Source organism: Aulonocara stuartgranti, assembly GCF_965226115.1.
Source record: "Aulonocara stuartgranti genome assembly, chromosome: 16".
Taxonomy (NCBI): Eukaryota; Metazoa; Chordata; class Actinopteri; order Cichliformes; family Cichlidae; genus Aulonocara; species Aulonocara stuartgranti.
Genome location: NC_138952.1, coordinates 9,992,722 through 10,013,011, shown reverse-complemented (window position 1 = coordinate 10,013,011; position 20,290 = coordinate 9,992,722). Strand labels below are relative to the sequence as shown.

General features: G+C 40.4%; 1 protein-coding gene across 2 annotated transcripts; it reads right to left on the bottom strand.

Annotated features, from left to right (window-relative positions):
• Positions 1-493: 493 nt before the first annotated feature.
• Positions 494-18,815, bottom strand: nxph2a (neurexophilin 2a). 2 transcript variants are annotated; one of them, XM_082508730.1, is made up of 4 exons: positions 18,363-18,815; positions 18,103-18,273; positions 17,806-17,955; positions 494-3,439 (listed from the first exon to the last, which is right to left on the bottom strand). In XM_082508730.1, exons 3-4 carry the CDS (start codon positions 17,848-17,850, stop codon positions 2,693-2,695), a joined length of 792 nt encoding a protein of 263 aa, XP_082364856.1. In that variant the 5' UTR covers positions 17,851-17,955; positions 18,103-18,273; positions 18,363-18,815; the 3' UTR covers positions 494-2,692. The 2 variants fall into 2 exon arrangements, with proteins under 2 accessions (XP_082364856.1, XP_082364855.1); XM_082508729.1 differs by having other exon boundaries at positions 18,103-18,815.
• Positions 18,816-20,290: the final 1,475 nt, after the last annotated feature.

Below are 20,290 nucleotides of genomic sequence, written 5' to 3'. Positions count from 1 at the left end.
AGTCTTCATCAGCAGCTCGCTGATCCTCATCCGCCCCTCTCAGCACAGATCCCAGGAAAAGACCTGATACCATCTCTGCTTTAGGACGCCTCTCCAACCTTTTATCTTCCTCCTTCGCGTTCCTCTACTAACTTTAAAGCTTGAAAGAGAGAGATGCCTGCAGTGTCAAAATTGAATTTTTCCCTTATATTGATTGTCGGAAATAAGCGTTGAATGCTGAGAAGTGAAACGTATGTTAACATTCCTTGTAGTTTTCCAGGGGATTTGGGTGCATGCAGCAGGAAAGCGTAGTGTGACTTGATGCCTATAAGGAGTAGGTGCCTCACCCTGATCAGATAAGAGTAATGGAAGCGAATGAAAAGACCCCTGTCCCTGATGGCCACGGCAAAATGGATGTGCTCCCTGAGGTGTACCTCTGGTATCATCCACGCCTGTGGACACAGATTTATTGCCCATTAAAAAGCTACCCTGAAATGTACCTCTTAAAATTGTGTGTTTATCCTGTTGAGAAGTCCTTTCAGGAATGAAACGAGACAACTACGAGCACCAACAGACTAGACCTGACTCTGTGTGACAGCATGCTTTGAGCCAAGTTCAAATAAGGTTTAATGCCATAAAAACCTAAATTGATCTTTACAGTTACATTTTAACAAAATCTGAAATCAAATATTCCAAAATGAAAAGTGTAATTACACTATACACAGAAGAGCTTTTACTCCTATTTTACAAGGGAAACTATTGAAACAATTTTGAGCAAGCAGAAATCAAACTGGGTACAATCTGCAGTTGCAAAAAATGAAATCAAAGCAATCTAACCATCAGCTGAAATATGACATTTATCTACATGATATTTCTTAACAAACACCAAAAAATAAGGTACAGTATACTTGATAGAGTTCTCTGGAAAAATTAGGATAATCTGACATCATATACTTTGAAACCATAATCAATAAACACGTTTAGTTTTACACATTAACACACAGCATTTGCACAAAGGAGCAGAACCAAAACATCAACATAGATCAACTCCGAGTTAAGTTCCTTATCGTACACCTCACCTCATGTATAAGGTGATGGAATCATTTACAGCTGAAGTGGAAAGACATGAGATACATCCAATAAAATGACGCTAACAGAAATGTATTCTTTGTCTTTAGTGGCACATGCCCTAACCTAAAAACCCTGGGTATCTCCAGATAACAAAACTCATGCCGTTTAAAATCCGAATGGTTTTTAACAAAAGCTTTAAAAAAAAATTTGAGTGATTTCTGAGTCGAACACATTACACCATGTACTACAAGACTGAATGTTATCCACTTTTACACAAAGTCAGCCAACTTAAGCCTGCTGTACTATTGGGAAATGTCTTATATTTCAAATTTAGTCCCTCTTCTCATTAAAATTGCAGATGGATTTTGTACTTTTGCCTTTACCCCCACCTTTTTGTTTCTCCACTCTTGGTAAATGAAATTTCCCAGGCTAATTAAAGCCTATTAAAGACAGGTAATGTCAGGGCTGGTGGCAGAACCATGACAAAGTGCTGATAATTGTCTGCCAGACTCACTAAATCCACCTGTCCTGCAATTATTGCTTCCCCCTCCCCACCTCTCCTGACACATTAATCCACTGTGGGGCTCACTAGGCAGGCTGATGCCTCAAAGTGCATCCTGCAAACACAGATGTTGGATCTCAGACTAGTTTAGCATACACATGCCTTATGATAATTGTAGCAGAAAACCAACACATTTTAAGGCGCAAACAAGGCTGCAGCCATGTTAAGCTAGGATATGTGCCTACATACAGTTTGTTAGTAATGTATGATCATGCTCTAAAGTTTCTTATGCATTAGATTAGTTGGATGGACTTATTTTGTCATGAGCACTTTAGGAATTGGTTTGAATCAGTCAAGTCACTTGCTTTTAGTCCCCACAAAAGAACGATAACAGATCAGTTTTAAGACCATATTAATTATTCATTCCTTAATGAAATAATTCCATTGATCAAAATAATTTGAAGTAATAGAGACTGTCCTGTCTGTGTTCTGTTAACAGGTATAAATGGATGTTAGCGCCACTTCAAAGGCAATGATCATTTTGACTAATCATTCTTAATGCAGTGATCTTCCAAATGGGATTTCTTTTTTTCATTTTATGCCCTGTTGAATAGCTTTATTAATGTTTAGGTATTGTAATTGTTAACATTATTTAAAGTCCTGTCATATTTTGTCACATTACTATTTAAACAAGGTTCGAAAATTGTTTGAAAATGTTGGCAGGAGTGCAGCTCTTCCAGAAGCCAGCTACACGCTTCCAACTCAGCAGGGCTCCATGCCTATAGTCTAGCCTTGAAGGAAACATCTGGACAACATACTAATTATACCCGTGGTTTACAGAGAACATGTGCTGTTGTGATGTGGTGGATTCTTCCAGGGTTGGTAACTACCTTTTGAATCCCAAGCCAACCCCTAAAGCCAAGTCCCTGTACACCTAACTATCTGAAGTGTTAAACTTGTGTATTTGTGTAGTATATACAAAAGTTTCACCAAATCCCTCCAGTGTGCGTCCCTTCATAAGTCGCACTTCCTGCAACATGTCTCAGGTATTTAGGTATTTTGGGATAAGGAGTTTAGAGCTTGACATTTACATTATTTGAAGATAAAACAAAAGGCTGATGCAGACTAACAACTACTAGGTCACCCTGTTGAGGAGTAAGGTGTGTCACTGTGGTAGTTGTAGTCAGGGCATACCTTCTGGACCAGTTTATAGTCTACACTGTAAAAGGCTATATAGATGCATATGACTTTGAAGGGTTTTGAGCATAACCATGACACATGGCTCTGCGTCTGCTCCTGATAGCACACCTTGGATGGATCAAAGCTGCACAAGGCAGTCTTCTTGTTGCGATCCGTCTTCTCATATTCAATGCGACAGTTGAAAGATTTGGTGTCTTTGGTCTCCAGTGTGGACTGCTGGGCGATCTCAAACTCCACCACCTTGGAAGGTGGCACCAGGCTCACCGACACATTCCCCAGACCTGTGGAGTTGTGGCGGAAGTAAACGCTAAAGGTGCCGTTCCCATGGTCCACAATCTTTCCTGTGATCAGCAAGTTGAGTTTGACAGTCTTGATATTGGAGTGGAAGTCTCCCCAACCAAACATCTTTTTGAATTTGCCAGTCTTGACGATGGGTCTGCGTTTAGTTCTGGCCTGTGCGCCCTGAACATCTGTCTGGTTAGATAACCAGTCCCAAAAGTCCTCCATGCTGTGTAAATATGTCATTTCCCTTATGTTACTCTTGAACTCGGGGGAGCCCCTGGCAAACAAACGCAGGGGGTTGAGGATCCGTGGACTGGCCCCGGTGGGAGATATCTTCTGTTCATTATCGCTGTCCCTCCACTCAATGAGTTCTGTGACTCCTCCATGCACTTTCCTGCACGAGACCTTGATAGGAAACAGAACAGAGATAGATAGAAAAAACAATTAACCAACGTGAAAACCTTTGTGAAATGCATTTTCATTCATTCAAATTCATTGCTTGTTAACGTGACGTGTATAAGAAAGTTTTGACAAAACTCTGTGCAGTCATGTGAAAAGGGTAGATAGCAGCCAAGTGCTGCTAATAATAACTGATCGTTAGCAAGTGTGATCACCTCTATAAATACATTTTAGCAGTTTGTTGGTCTGGAGCATTCAGGTGTATCATAACACAATGCCACGATCTTCCCAGGAGTGCCAAATTCACCCCAAGGCCATCAAAACAGCCACAGCATCAGCTAAAGGTTGGTCCACTGTTTATGTTCACTTCTTAAGAGAACTGCATAAATGAATGCTCACAAAGCTCAATGAACTGAAGCAACACTGTAAATAAGAGTGGACCCACAATGCTGGGAGAGACTGATAAAGTTACACAGAAAACAATTACTTCAAGTTATTGTCCCTAAAGATGCTCATGAATCATGGGGTGTACTTAGTTTTTCTGATATGTTCTTTTTAAGATGGCAGTAGTGTTTTTATACACTTTCATTTAAAAGTGGCAGCCTCAAAGCCAGAAAGTTCTGGGTTTTAACTTCCTGTTCAGCTCAGGGACTTTCTTTGTGGAATTTGACTGTTCTCCTTGTGCTTGCATAGGTTTTTTCTGTGTGCTCTGGTTTCCTCAAAAAAATTTATGCATGCTAGGTTAATTTGTGATTCTAAATTGCCCATAGGTGGGAATTTGACTGAGAATGGTTGTGTGTCTTTTGGTCTTATCCCTGTGATGGACTGATAGCCTGTCCAAGGTGTTCTACCTGTCACTCACTGTCAGCTAAGAGGCTTCCTCTACTACCCTAGTTGGTTAAGGGTTTAAGAAAATGGATTGATGGGTGTTCTTTAAAAACTTTCTATTTGGTAATTCTACATAGATGAATTCACATTCATTATACTTTGCTACTCTGCTTTGCATTTGTCTGTTTCACTGACATGTAGCAGAGCAGAGAAAGAGAAAGGTACATACACAAATAATGAAAAAAGCACAGAAAAGCAGCAAAGCTGCGGCTGTAGAGAGCTAAAATGATAGCGTGCATATAGACAACATGAGCCTATGAATAACTAATATGGTTAATGTTAGATAAACCGTACGCACGATTGCCAGTTCTGAAGAGCAACTTCCACCTCACAAGTTAACAGTAATAGGTTCTTGGGTTTGGTATGTATGAAGTTTCTGTGTTTTTGAGAATTGCCATTGGTATAAAGCAGATGGTAAAAACATTTACCCATAGAGTAAATATAAATAAATAATATTCACAAGGCGTCACCACAGAAGGTAGCTCCACATGTTTCATTTGGCAGATTTTTACACCTCCAAAAGGTTTGGGGCTCTTCCTGGAATCGGTTGCCAGCTAAAACTACTGCTCTAGGGGCAGTATGGACAATTTTCACATTCATCTTCTAGCATATCCTAAAATCCTTTGTTATAGATATTTATGAAATGATTCATTATGGGTTCATTAATAAAGAAAAGGGAAACAAACAGATATTCACAAATGAAATAAAGATTAAATACAGAAAATTCAACAGCAGCATCTCGTAGTATTGTAAACTCAGTAATAGAATACTGAAGATTATTACAGGTCTGTGCAAGAAGCTAAATAGCATTCACTGGACATCACTTAACAACAACCAAATAAATAAATAAATAGAAAATAATCATTAATATAAATATAGCATTAAAAAGTGCATGCACATGCAAATAAATAGCATGTAATACACTACTGCTAGATAGCAGGGGCACCACAGAAGGGAGGAAACAAGAAGTTTGTATTAAACTGAACACATGATGCACTGATGAACTCAAGCAGATTCTGATATTTAGAGTGCACAGATATTCCCATGGACTTCAGGGAAAGGTGAATCTAAACTTTAGCTCGCATCCACCTATAAACACTCTTCCACGGTAGTGTCATGAAGTACGTACGTATAAAGTGTATACGTATATAAAGTATAGTGCTAAGTGCTAATCCAGACGCAGCAATGAACCGTGATCCCTCCTTGTACCTCAAAGCCGTTTAGCTTTAGGAACGATTCCTGGTCCACTTCAGATAAAGCTTTAATAATTCACAGCAATAAGCTTAGCTAGTTTTATTAGTAATTAGTAGTGCTGGGTTTTCCCCGGGCCCAGTTATAGGGATCACTGAGAGAAGCAGATGTTGAAAGTACAGAGCAGCGGCTGCTTGAATTCTCACAGAGATGCTGCATACTATTTCCAGACTAATTATATTTTTGCTGTAAGCTGAACGGAGGCATATGTGTATAAAGCTAACAAACTAGGTCTGTCTAGCACAATTTGTTTTGTCACATATACCCAAACCTTTCCATCTGAAATGTAACAGGGCTACATTCACCTTAAGCTGTGCTGCTGTGTCTTATAATTACAGCTTTGCTTTACTGTGCTGCTTATGTCCGAGACTGCGGTAACACTTTAATGCCTAAAGCGGAAGGTAATGGCTCGCCTATCTGGATATGTAATGTGAAATCAATGGGTCTCCCACGGACAGTGAGCCCGGCCCATTTATCACCTCTCACAATGCTTAATTAAGACAGTTGCTCCCTGTAAACATGGATGAATGAGGCAACACTGTAATAATGCCCCTATGTGTAGTTCATCACATCCAAAGTCATTTAATCAACCAATTCCAGTGGCGTTATTCCCCACTGATACAGCCACTTAGTAATACCTTATGTGAGCTCAGCTGTTAATTTGATTTGACTCTTATAACATCACAACAGCAGATGATGCTAAGCATAAAATCTGCAGGCTCTCAATAGGAACATTTTTCCTCTGCTGTGAACAAGGAAGATTCGGCACTTGTCTTCCCGCCAGCTCAAACTGTTATATCTTTAACACGTTGGGTGTCATGCTGCGCGGCTTCAGAGGTGAAACCAAATTGTCTTTCTGCGTAAATCTCAGGTGTGCTTTGTATAGGATGATTATAATGGAAAAGAGAGAGGAGTTTAAGTATGATGAGCAACTGGGGAAATTGCTGTGACAACAAGGGGATCAGCAGAGGGATATCTAATACTTAAATGCCCCAAGAGAGATGAAGCACTAGGAACTTGAAAGCTGGCACTGACACATAGGCTTTGGTTTCTTTCTCTCTCGCTGCCTCCCTGCACAACCACAGCACCAACACACACTCGAGCACACCTTGTTCATTTAGGCAGCAGCGATGTCTCTTAAAACCGACTAAAGGATTCTGAGGTTTTGTACAAAAAAAAGGGGAAAAAAAGGCAAGGTCTGATGAAGGAGAATCTACAAAAGCTTAATTAAGATTTCTTAATCTGTGCTGCCGTGCTAGAGGCGTTTCAGGGCAACTTGAAACAAGACATTATTATGATAATAACTGTAGACTTATAGAGCTGAAAACACCAGACCTCATTTCAACAGCACAAGGCGCAGTGACTCGTGGCAAACATTACGGATATCTGCTAGTGTGGTTTAGCTTCTTCCTTTTCCTGCATGTCCTACATTAAAACACAAAGACATGCGTGAACTTCAGACACCCCGGCACAGATATCGCGCTTTTACACCACAGCAGTCAGTGTTCTATCTGCCCTATAAAGGACTATGTTTAGTGATACAGCATTAAAGATAAAGGCCTATGCACCAAACAGTTTCCTGGTAATTTTAATGTACATCCACCAAGATGAGCAAAAACAGTAAGGTATCACACAAGGTGCTAATAGCTGATATTTCCAGTTCACTATCAAATGTCATGCATAAAACACACGGTTCCTCTCTGAAAGAGCACCTTAATCACTCTCATTAGCTGAGCTAAGCCTTCTTTTTTAATAGACACTCCATCTTTAACGTTATAGTGACTAGAATTCTAAATTCAAATAAATAAAACACATTTGGACTGGTAAAAAATGTATATGTATATACATATATAATGTCAGGAGTAAAATGTTTATGCTTGTATATGTTTGCATTCAAAACAGCTTTTTTTTAGGAAATTATGGGGCCATATATAGTTTACAACCCACAATTAAATTTAAACGGTAAAAGACTGTTTAAGTAATGCATTCTTATACATAAAAAAGAATCAGCTACTTAGAGATCTATCAGTATTATCTACTTTATTCTATTTTGTTTTGAAAATGCTTAAATATCTCCAAAGAATACAGAAAAATACATTTTTAACTGAAAAACATTGCACATCCTGACTAAACATTTTTTTGTAACCGACTTTTAAGGACTCGTATTTTTGTCACAGGCTTACATTAAACTGTTAATATTGGCTGACAAGTGGCGATCACATTTTTCATATGTGCGCATTAATTTCCTGCATAAATGAACGGAAAAAAGGTTTTCAAAAATTAATCTTCAACCACATCCTCAAAGTACACACCCTAGTGTAGCTGTTGAAGACAGAGTGGAAAATACACATTTGTGCCTAAGTCAGAGTTGGGTGAATAGTCTATGAACCTCCAGCTTTTACGCTGCTTTGCATGCAGGACTACCTGTTTTTACTGTGTGTAAAAGTGCATTGTTATTATTACAGACATGAACATCTGTGGCTTTTATTTTTCACCTGTCATTTCTACACCTCGGGGGCCTTTTCTTACAGAACCATGCATAAATAGGCAATTCAATCTAATGTTGTGGCAATCAGTACAATCAAGAGCTTTTCATGAAACTTACATCCTGACAGTAGCTTGAGCAGCAGCGAACCACACAGCGAGTCAGGATGAATCAGCCTCGACATTCATCTGTAACGAGCATTATGGAGCTGGCTGCCTGCTTGTCCCGTGGGTAGACATATCTTTTAGAGGCTTGACATAAAGGTAATTGCCATAGTGACCAGAACTAGCCTCTAGAAAGTTATTAAGAAACCAGTGACATCTGGCTTCTGGATCATCTAAAGAGATGCCGTTAAAATGCATTTGGAGAGAGAAGCTGGTGGCAGTGTGTTTGGTTGTGATGGGTTCTGGTCCACGGGCAGGTCTACAGCTTTTGTACTTTGATGGTGACCAAATCTTTCACAGCCTTTCACAACTGACAATGTGGCCAACTCATGATCTGAAGTCTGCTTTTCTGTTTCTGTTTTGGTTTTTAAATCACATTTTTGCTCAGGAAATGAAGTTGATACAGAGGCAAGCTAAACTAATCTGTTTTTGGGTTTTCCATAGCTGATTTTTTTTTTCCCAGTGCATAAGGCTGAGATATGCGTCTGGGGAAAATTGGTTTCAGGCATCTTTCTCACAATAAACAAAATGGGCAATTAACCTGCTCATCAGTGCAAACCGAGCAGTTCCAATGATGCACTCGACTGTTCTTCATGGATTTATCTGTGCAAATTGACCTCACTTTGGTGGTGAAATTCATTTCTCTGTTAATTTTCTGTGTCTGAAGCTTCATTAACTTGATGCGCTTCCACATAGTAAAAATCTGGACACCCCACAAAAATTGCACCGCCTTCGCCACTGCCTTTCGTAATACTTACCCAGCTCTATTGCGACGAAACACCTGTCATATTAGGAGCTGCTCAGCCAGTGCTGCTAGCATTAGACCAAAAAAAAAATGTAGCAGAGCTGGATGGACTGCAGACTCTTGCTTTCAAACATTCAACATGACAAGTAGCATCTTTCAGATTAAAACTATTCTCAGCCTGCAATCGTCTGCGCAAAGTCCTTCCTTAGCCATCTTCCTCCTGATGTTACAGGGCATATCATTTGTAATGATTTACACCCAGAGCCGGTTCCATGAGAGGAGGCCCTGGAGGCGCTAAAGCAGCCCACAGAGAGAGTCTACATTCTGCTGAAGAATAGATTGGTGCTCAGATCGCTGGGACAGCCTCACGCTCCAAACCCATCACTTTTAATCAGAGGCCGTCCGGGGAATCACATGGCAGGTGCTTCAGCACTGTGGTGGATCGTAACAGCAAATCGACACACCGGGGGCAGCTTACCAATCACAGGAGGCTACAGTTAGTGAGTGAGTGTGCATGTAGCATATCTGCTACCCCCCAGTATAATCCTTTAGGCCATTACCACCTGACCTCTGTGAAAATGAGACAGACTACAGCCTCTAGTGTCATGACATTCCTGCAAAAGATGTTATAGATCTCAATTTTAATTCATCTTCAGCGTACACAGCTCACATTATTTGTGGTGAAAATATATTGGTACAATTGGTGCCGAGTAGAAATTCAGTGCATTTCTTTAGTGGTTACATTTCTGTGTAGTATATGATTTTCATACTGACTGTAAAGACACTCCTTTAACCACTGCCGTGTATTTACAGAAGGCCAGTCTGTGGCTGTCTACACATTCTGTACAAGTGTTGACGATGAGGAGAGGGCAGGAAGACAAGCTCAAAAAGACGTGATGCTGATGTTTTCATTTCTATAATCCCAGCTGTATCGCTAGCTCTGTATCTACACACTCATCGCTTCTCCTTCTTACTGTTGACAGATTTGCCCGAAACATAGAGGATCATCGCATCGCTATCATAATATGTAACAAGTCCGCTGGCGCTATCAGGATATTCGGTGGATGGGCGAAGAGGCATATCTATGAGTAAAATAAAATCCAACTTTGGTGCTTGAGCACAGAGATAATAATAAGTATGAATATTGGATTTCTTGCTTCGCACGAAATATGTATTGAAACCTTGTTGATTTAATTGCAAGAAAAAAATCCGATGTGTGTGACTTTGCAGATTGTTATGGTGCGTTTCTCCATGTTGGCTTGAAGCAAAGAGAAAAGGCAAACGCAGGCACCCAGCCACATAGAAATCCTTGTTAGTTTTAGGTTGGATCTTTTCTAGCCGTGCAATATTTAATGGAGCGTAACTAAAGCCTAAAATTTGAGAGGCATGTGAAAAGAGAAAAATTGTTACAAATTGAGAGCTTTGTGTGCAAAAAGCAGCAGAAAGAAACATAATATATCTGATTGCTTTTCCCAAAAGTTGGATGCATATTTTCATCTATTAAAAATATTACACTTAGTTTTCAGGCTCGCCCCTCCGCCCACCTTTTTTAGGAAGTTAGGAAGAATTGCAGCTGTTGCTTAGACCTTCTGTTGTGTGTTACATCACTGAATATTAACTACTTGAAGCCATTTTTCAGAAATTATCTATGAAGACAGCAGAGGATGAGGGTTAATGTCTTAGAGCCGACATCAGCGAGCATTCATCTCAGTGAGAGACACTCTTATTTCCACTACTTGCAATGCTGTTGATCTAAAGCTGACCATGACCCTAAACCTCTTTTGATGAAAAAAAGAAAGGGTAATATGTCTCAAAAGAGAGCAACTCCAACACCTGCCCACATTCATCTTCAAAAAAAATTCCAAGTATGCCGAATTTAAAGCAGTAGAGTTTGTCTCCAGTCAAGTCCTATTTTGCTTTCACACAAATACAGTGCAACAAATCTGGCCTTGTTGAGTTATTATAGCATCTAAAGCATATTGAACCCAAATTTATTATTTGTGCCTGTTTGCATGCACACGTTGTGGCAAAACATTATCTGACAGCTCATGATGTCACTCGGGGCTGCTTGCAACCTATGATTAGCATAAATTATAGCACGTAATATAACCCTCCTTTGGCTAGCATAAATCATACGATGTGAGCCATTAGTCATGTTAATAGTGTCAGCGTTGTTCTTGTCTGGCTCGATCACACAATCCTCTCTTTTTCCTCTGCATCTGAAATGACAATGACCGAAACGTCGCCTCGCCTCAACTCTTTTGGACATTTACTATTGCCACCTATTGCCCTGCAGGAGACAATGTACCAGGCAGTCCAAATAATACACAATTGCTTCTCCCGCCGTGTCGTTGTGGAAACATGCTTCAGCGACTCCTGTTAAACTGAACAAATTACAGGAAATTACACCACCGTTAGCTCGGGCCTGTTATACTTTGATTGCGATGAGAGGCAGAGCCTGTCCTGTTAGAGCCTGCCATGCCAAGAGACGCATTATGTCTGCTCACTTGTCTGACCTTTTGCTTGCAGCCACTGTAAAGCCGTATTTAAGGCTATGAATTATCTGTTATCTGTCAATGCATTTGACAAGAGAAATCACAAAATATCTGTTCAATATAATGCAGGGCGTGTCATTCATGTGGGGGGGGAAAGGTCATCTTGCTATGAAGTGTATTTCATGTGTAAGTCAGTTTCAGTAAGAGTTCATTTAACTTCCTACCAGATCCAATATATTTGTTTTCTTTGGGTAAAATTGTTCTTAAGACTTCTTTATTTAAAAAATTACATTTTTGGGAGGAGCCTGTGTGTGTGTGTGCATGTGGGGGGGGGGGGGGGGGGGGGGCATCACAACCTTCAAATCTTCAAATTAACTTAAAACTGGATTGAGCAAAAAATGCTTTAAAATACTTAAAATATGACATTTGATTACCTTTTACAGATGTTTGCAGCTGTAAAAATGTGGAAACCCACATGATAAGTTTAGGATGAAATAGACGTTTACATGCAGTGACTTTAGCAGAATAATAACACATAAACTTTGACTCTGTAGTTCAAAAGACAATGAAAATCATCATCATCTTGCTATAAAATACTCAGTATCAATTAAAATGCATTCTGACAGTTTGTTAATTAACTGCATGAGACACGGGGGTGAAAATGGGATGTTAGTGAGCATGGCTCGGTGTGGAAACTTTGAATTCAGCGATGATGTCAGGTGTTTCCAAAGTGTTAACAAAGATCCCACCAAGAGAGAAGAGAGAGAGAGTGACGGGAGGCTCTGGGAAGAGAGCCTCCAGGTAATCTGGATACTAGTGTTATCTCGCCACCTGCCACATATGACAGCTGCAAAGCCCTGAACACTTCACTTTTAGGCAGACGTTACCTTTCAACGCATCATCAGTTTCATAATCCCCTTACATGGTCAGAGCGCCAACTTCTGTGCTGGCTCCTGACACCTGCCACGCACCTCCGTATGCCTGATAGCTGATAGGGATTGAGAAGGATAATACCACAAAGCACATTGGACTCAGTGTAATTACCATTCTCTTGACTGGTTTTAACACCTTATACTTCGTACGACAATGGTAGCTGTGCTTGTAAAACTGCTCAGCTTAAGGAGGCATGGCGTGTTGTTGTTAAATTAATACTTCAAAGTTCTACTTTTAGGTTTTTTTCTGCTTTCATCTCAGGAAGACGTAATCTAAATGTTTCTCTCTCTGAGCTCCTTTTCTGTGAGCGTGCGACAACCCCAGTTTTACATTTTCTCCTCTTCAAATCCGCGCCGTGAATGATAGGAGTGTTTTATTCCAAAATGTTTTTGCTTGATTTGCTCAAAAGCACGTCCGCTAAATTTGACAGAGCAAAATGTTTCTGTTCTCCGAGCAGATTGCGCCGTGGCTGATTTCACAGAAACAGGGCTCTTTGAAGAAGAAACAAGAGTTGGAAAGACGTTGCTTCCTTTTTCCTCTGAGTAGCTGTGAAGGCAGGTACTTCACAAGAAATATACAAAGACAGAGGGGAGCTGACAGTGCTTTGTTATGGCTGAAAATGACATGCTTAAAAAGAAAAGGGGGCTCAAAGCTTGGAGGCAGAGGAGGAAATGCAAAACTGAGAATAATCAGAAGGGAGATTTATTGTACTTATTCTATAGCTGTCACACTTTTCCTTTAACAGAAAGGCAATACAGTTTTAATTAAAGAGGTCAATCATTTCTCAGAGCTTTGACATGAAATGTGATTGCCTTCTCCAAGAACCACACAGACGGTAATTAACAACTTCTTATGTCAGAGTTTTCAGGAAATTTGAAAATATTTAAAGAAGAAACATCGCCTGTTAAGTCACGATTTCGTGTGATTGCAGTGTGGTAGCTGGTAGACGTAGTGTTAATGTAAATATTTGACTAATTAAAAGAAAAAGTGGCACCGTGGCATCATACTCCATCCCCTCTCTGGATGCGGGCAAAATTTCTTCTTCTCTCCATAAACTGATTGCGACATTTAGTTTTGTTGCAGCACGGCAGTAAAGAGCAATACAGACAACAGTCTTCAAAACACTGGCGCTGTGCATCAGTGAGTGCTGGATGCTTCTGACACTGCAGAGAGGTAATGACAATGCTATAAGGTAGCAGAGCCTCTAGATCTAACACCGCCTCGGGCTGCACATCGCCCATAAAAATTCATAGCTGTGGACCAAGATCAGGAAACTCAACATCATATTAAACATAATGTTTCCTGCACCACTAGAGAGGCTCTGCACTTCATCCTAAACAGTTCACATCCCACGAGCAGCAGGAAAATAGCCGTGCAGCTTATAATTGTTTGACTAAAGTCTTTAATGGGCCATACCGTGGCGTGATTAGGCTTATTGTCAAAGCAAAGGGCAATTGTGTCATAGCTATCAATCATTTGGAGCTTCTTTCTCTTCATTTCAAGACCTTTATCATGGATTTATTGCCGGTACAAACACAATTATGACTGATGATTGGGAAAGGAGCAGGCTGTGGGGCTCAATACAGTCAGAAGAACCTGTAGTGGCTGCGAGCTACATTTGAGGGATTTCATTCGGAGAAGCGACAACCTTTTCTTCAGAGGTCTGAGACAACATACAAGTTGAGGACTGAAAATGCCACGGACAGTATTGTTTATGAGGGATTATCTAGTCAGGCCTCCTGGCTAGAAAGATTGTGACCCCAATATGAGCACAGATACAGATCAGCTCCATGTAAGCTCCAAAATGATTCCTGGAAGGCAGCGCATGCATACAAGGCCCCTTCACTCTGTCAATCCAATGTTTAATCACTTCCACAGAAATTTCTACTGGTCTGCCAGACGTGTTCTCTCATATTTTTTTTTCTCTCTCCACCCAATTTCTCTGGTGGGGTTTTGAAGACTTAAGTTCCACTCTTTTTTTTCTCCCTTTCTTACAAGGCAAATCCTGGGAGAGGTTGATGTGAAGACCAGGCAGAGCAGGGATGTGAAGAATATAAACACATTTTTTTTTTTTTATTGTCCAGAGGGAAAGGGAGGTGCAGGGGGTTGGGCGGTGGGGTCTGTAAAAGAGACGAGGACCTTATCACAGCCCAGCAGCTCTGTAATTCGCCGCCATGATAAAGTGGCAGCGCGGAAAACCTTACAAGGCTGGCACAATCCAAAGACGGATTAGGTTTTTCTGACATAAGCTTCCTGAAAAACTAATCAATCAGCCCATGCAGTATTATCAGAAGCGTGAGATTAAAGAGCTGCTCCTAATCCCCCCACTGTACATTTTATTACACTTCCCAGTGTTAGTTGCCTTTAAATATACAATAAATAAATAATAAAACCAAACCTAATTGAGCATGGGGAAGGGGAAAAGGGTTAAAGAGCCCTTAGAGATGGATTTTATGTAGAATTTGTGTTTTGTTATGAAGACAGGGATAAAACTGTTGTCCTTGCCAGAACCCTTTCTGCCTTTGAATAGAGCATCACTGTCTCACTCTACCACTGCAGAGAGGGGGGGGGGGGGACACAACTAGGGGGAAAATCCTCTGGCAGAATTTTACAGCAATATCTGTGTCTAAAATATCTGATTGTTTGTAACAAAGACTTTTTTAAATATTCGCCTGACCAAATAAGTAAACACATGTTTTTAAATAAATTATTAACTGTAGAAAATTAAGGCTAAATCCTTTGGGAAATGACTCGTAATCCCTTAAATCACTGCACATCAAAGTTGCAGGGATGAACTCCAAGCCTGGCGTGATCTGGAGTACAAGACGCATTCAGCTTACTAGTAACCAGCTAAGCTTCGTCTCGCTAGTGCGTCACACCCATCTTTTAAGACGTTCTTGTCTTCCGCGCTCAGTTCAACCCTGGGTGGTGTTTTCGGTAACGGAAAAGGCAGCAATACATCTAACGCTGCGACTGATCCTCTTGGCATGGGCCATATAGATGCTGTGTTGTGACATAATATTGCCAGAGGAGCTCTCACCCTGGCAAAAAGACATAAAGGCGTAATAGACTTTGTCAACGTCTCCTAACACTTAATCCCAAGCAGAGTTGAAAACCCCACTTTCCCTGCGTGCAGTCTCTGGTATAGACGTAGGGCAGGACGGGCTGAGATGGCAGAGAGCATGGCTCTCAAATATGTTTCATCTTCATCTACATTGTTCTGCTGTCATTGCACAGAGGATAACTGCAGCAGATGTCAGGGGGAAGAATGGATTCTCCCAGGATGGCTTTGACCCTCTTATTTGTCCCTGGGGCATGGCACAGATGCTGGGTCCAGGGTTACATTTTCACCGTTTGATTCATGTTCTAAGCGCTTTTTAATTGAATGTGCATGTGACGAGCGATGGGAAAAAAAGTGTGATTTTATCTGGGGGTCTTTGAGGATTTGGACCACTTTTTCAAACTCTGGATTTTTACTTAAAACAAGAAGCTTAAAAATTTCATATAGAGGGGTTTAAGTGTCCTGCGTGCAATCCTCTATCACAGAATGCTTCTCGGGTTCAAAATCTGGCCTTGCGCTGATGGGCGTTATCCTTGTGCATCTTTTCAGTGGTTCATACACTAACAAAAAAGAAATCTTATTCATACATCATGATATATTGCAGCACTTATTCCATTCCTTTGCTGAGGGTCAGATATTTGGGATTTTTTTGAACCTAAGAAGGTAGGGTAATATTGATAACGGCCACTACATCCCCAGTCAGACATTGGTGAATCTGTTGGGAGGGAAGCTACTGAGGCATACAAAGAGAGCCTCTCCAGGGAGGCAGTCTGTCTCTCTCTGGAGGCACAGCTCCCAGAAGGCACAGGGCTGATTACAACCGCAGCCAAAGCAGACAGCACTTTGCTGCTGCAGCTGCACAGTTGAAGGCTATCTTTAAAGAGGTCCTCTTTGAGGATGGCACAGATGTGAAGAACTTCTTCGATCCCATGGCATTTTCGGTGCAAGTTTGATCATGGCAAGAATCCATAAAGCAAGGATGAAAACGCTAATACCCTCGCTGTATTCAACTATCTATAGGGGACAACATCACGATATGATGGGGGTGGGGAAAGGGCAGGAAAGGCCTTTATACTCCCCAAAAGCTCATGAACTTTCTTCCGAGTGCTTGCTGCATTAAAACCTGAACTAGACTACAGAAAGATTACGTCTAGAAGCTTAACACAATCATTCTCTGGTAAATCCTAAATAATTTTCTTTGGATTAACAGGGACATCACCGTTATCATCAAGCTTTTAAAATCCCTGGGTTTTTCAATTTCCATCTATTGTTCTCAGTTGTCTTGAAAGGGGAAAAAGTAATAATAAAAAAAGAACTCTGGCCCCAATTTGAGAGCAAAGACACTTAAAACAGGTTAGGGGTTCAACACAGACGTCTAATGATTCCAGTGATCACCAAAGGTGCACCTGAAGGGATGAAGAGGCAGGTTGCACTTTCAGATGAGCTGTGATTGAGAGAAGCAACACACCCAAGGACATAATACTGAATATAAACACTGAAAGAAAAGAATATTTAAACTTTGCAAACCAGCACAAAAATTAATAGCATATTTTATAAAATATCTTCAGTAGATTTTTTTTTTACCTCGGTAATTCTGTGTCTCTATTTAGAATATTACCTAATTGTTAATTCTAACCTATTACCTTTTGCAACACTCTGCTTGTAATGTAAAATTTCCATAGCTGAGAAAGCTGATGGTCTTACAAAAAGCCACAATATCAAATAGAAATAATAAACTCAGATGCTTTTATGGTAATTAACTGCATATTGTAGAATACATGATGCGCATTAAAGCAAAGCTGGAGTCTTTCCAGGATTACTAAATGCATTATGTTTGCATTATGTTATTCATTGTGTTTGTTTTTACCATATTTTTCAGTGGCTACAGAAAAGAAAGAAATGATGCCATTTCTAAGGGTATTAAATTATTTACTATTTTATGGATTTAAAAAAAAACACATGAAAAGTATTTCACTGAATAGTGTGCGAGCCCTGATAACATAAAACAATTAAGCTTATCCCTGTAAGACTGAATGAGGAGTTCTGCTCGGCAAATGAATTTGCGCCTGATGACTGTGCCAAATAAAATTTCATGCCAGGAAATTATTCAGTTTGGCACAATGTGGAGATAGACAAGTCTTGCACAGCTGCGTGATAAGGATCCACATAAAAGACAGGCCAACAAAACAAATATAAGCAAAAGAAGTTTAAACCATTACCTAGAGTGAAGAAATAATTATCTCGTAAGAGTCCTACAGCATAATAAAAATGCTTCATCTCTACTTTTTCGCAGTCGGAGACACGCTTCTGCATAATTAGCCTCTTTTCATTCACTCATCTCACTCCTCACCTGGTGCAGGAGGAAAAACAACAAGAATGTTTGCAGAGGACTCATCTTCAACGACTTGTCGACTTATTCAAGATGAGCGGGGATTAAATCCTCTCTGGAAGATTTGGAGAGGTGAAGACGCTCATGGCACTGAAACATCGCTATGATCACCTGCAAGAAAGAGAGGGGGGGGGGGGGGGAGAGAAAAGTGGAAATATTTACGTCGTTAAATCATTTAAAAGGTCTCTTTTTAATTTGGAAATACATCAAAGATGGAGGCAGTGAATTATTCAAGAAATATACTAAACTTTTCCTTACCGTTTCGTAAAGGCAATACCTCACTTATTTCGGTAAGGCGGCTGGGATCATCCTCTCTCAGTCCACGTTCAGCAAAGAGACCTAAAATCCTCTCAAAACGTCTCTCAGGATGTCGAGGTACTTTCCCCCGAGCAGCTGGGACTCTTTGGCTCGTCTGTAGTAGTGAAGCGCCTACATTAAGCAGTTCAGATGTAACAACGCTCCTCTAAGTTTAGAATCCAGGCAAAGCGAAATAAACTGTGGACTATATTTTCCCTTACTCAATCCGGAGCAATGTTGGTCTTAAGTTGTCAGTATGCGCAGTAAAACACAGCCAAGCGTGCCCGTATCCCAGTGCCAGGACTGCAGTCAGACAGACAATAGTCAGCTCGCTGTCTTCGCTTTTAGGCTCTGCTTGATTTCAGTGCGCAAAATCCTCTTCTGCGCGTCTGGAGACTCCAAGGTTGGCGCGCATCCGTTCAGAGACTCAGACCTAAAGATGTACCTTAGAAGTCTTACTCTCTCCATCTAAGAGACAAGTAAAAGCTTGATGTCACCGTTGTCCGGTTTTGTTCATCATAGCGCGCACGTGTTTAACCCCTTAACGTTTAGATGCTTCATCGCAGAGAACAGTTATGCCGTGATTTTCGTTGGAAGTTTTGTGTGATGACTCGAATGCGTACATGTCCAGTTATATAAGAGTGCATGCAAGCCGTGTTTAGCAGAATGTATAGAAAAGCCTTTAAAATCGTTGCATGTATTAAACCCATCTTGCAAACGCAAGATGTGTGGACATTCCTGTTTGCATCGTGCAGCTAAAAGCACAGCAACCAGAGACACTTATTCTTCTGGAAACTCAGCTGATGCTGCAATCCTGACCACAAAGTGCAGGCAACAAAAGGTCAACCGCTGTGCAAGTACAGAGGGGTGATAAATGAAAACACACAACAAAAAGTTTCTTAGGCGTTGAGCCATCACATGATGCCAAAACATCTTTGGCACTGAATGTGCACATCTCCAAAAACTCCAGTGGAGGGATGAAACAACCTTTTTCTAAAAGATGTTTTAAAGATGGCGGTGGAGTGGAAAGGAGCGTTAGGTGTGTTTCGATCGGTCGATTTTAAAGTCCACAGCTTACACATTGCAGATCATTTTCATATCAATCTAACCGCTTGTTGACCCTCATCTGGAAGAGACCACTCTCACCAGAGTAGAGATCTTTCATTAGAGAATAAAAAGGTAATCGCTCATGATAACTTTGTATTGATTAACAGTGATTTTCTGTAAAAGCACAAATGGAACCAGACCGCAGAGCAAAATCCTTCAACTGTTAAATAGAGCTGCGGAGTGTCCTCCTCACTGCTGGGGCCCCGTGGCTGTGCAAGCAGATTTTCTACAGTGACTAGTATTGGTTTAGCGATTCTTTTGAATTTGGCGCCATCATGTGGTTAAAGCGAAAAATGTCGCTTTACAGAAAAGGCTGCAGCAGCAGAGTAGAGGTGAAATTAGTTTGTACTAAAAGCATCAGTTTGTATCTTTTCATTTCAACTAGCGAATATTTGAATTTATTAAAATTTCTATGTAAACATGAATGCGTGACAATTATTTTGGCAAGAGAAGGTTTGTGCTTGAGAAGTTAAAGTCCAAATATGAAGGTGAAAGAATGAAACCCAGTAAGAGCAGATCAGCACAATATGTTGCTGAGTAAGCCATCAAGGCAGTATCAGATCAGTGTGATTGTATCCCCTTATATTACTTTCTTTTCTATCCCACAAACAGACTTTATGCATGCATACACACTCACACTATGTTTTAGTCGTGCTATAGGCTAAATCTTATTTAGCCGTATACAAATGAGCTGGATTTTTGTCAAGAAAAATTCTTACATTAAAATGAAACATGTACTTCTAAATTGTACACTGAATACCTGGTGTCAGGTGTATTACAAATAATTAAATCATAGAGTTAAGTGACCTCTTCATATGACAACACATCCTTTTACTGGCTCTCATTGAAGGGAGAAACTGAAAGAGATAAACCAAAGGAAAACAATTAAGAACAGTGATTTAATACTGTTCCTATATCAAACTTTGCACTTTAGAGCCACCAGCATTTGATTTGAAATGTTTCAATACAGGCAATCCTCTCTTTTTCAGGAAAACAGTGTAAACAGTGCCCCCTCAATCTTTACTTCACATGTACCACAAAT

Bases quoted from the DNA above. Each gene is read 5' to 3' on its own strand.
- nxph2a (XM_082508729.1), bottom strand. From the start codon at position 17,850: ATGAGTCCTCTGCAAACATTCTTGTTGTTTTTCCTCCTGCACCAG. The intron at 3,440-17,805 runs GTGAGGAGTGAG...TTTCCTATCAAG, and splicing joins TGTTTTTCCTCCTGCACCAG to GTCTCGTGCAGGAAAGTGCA.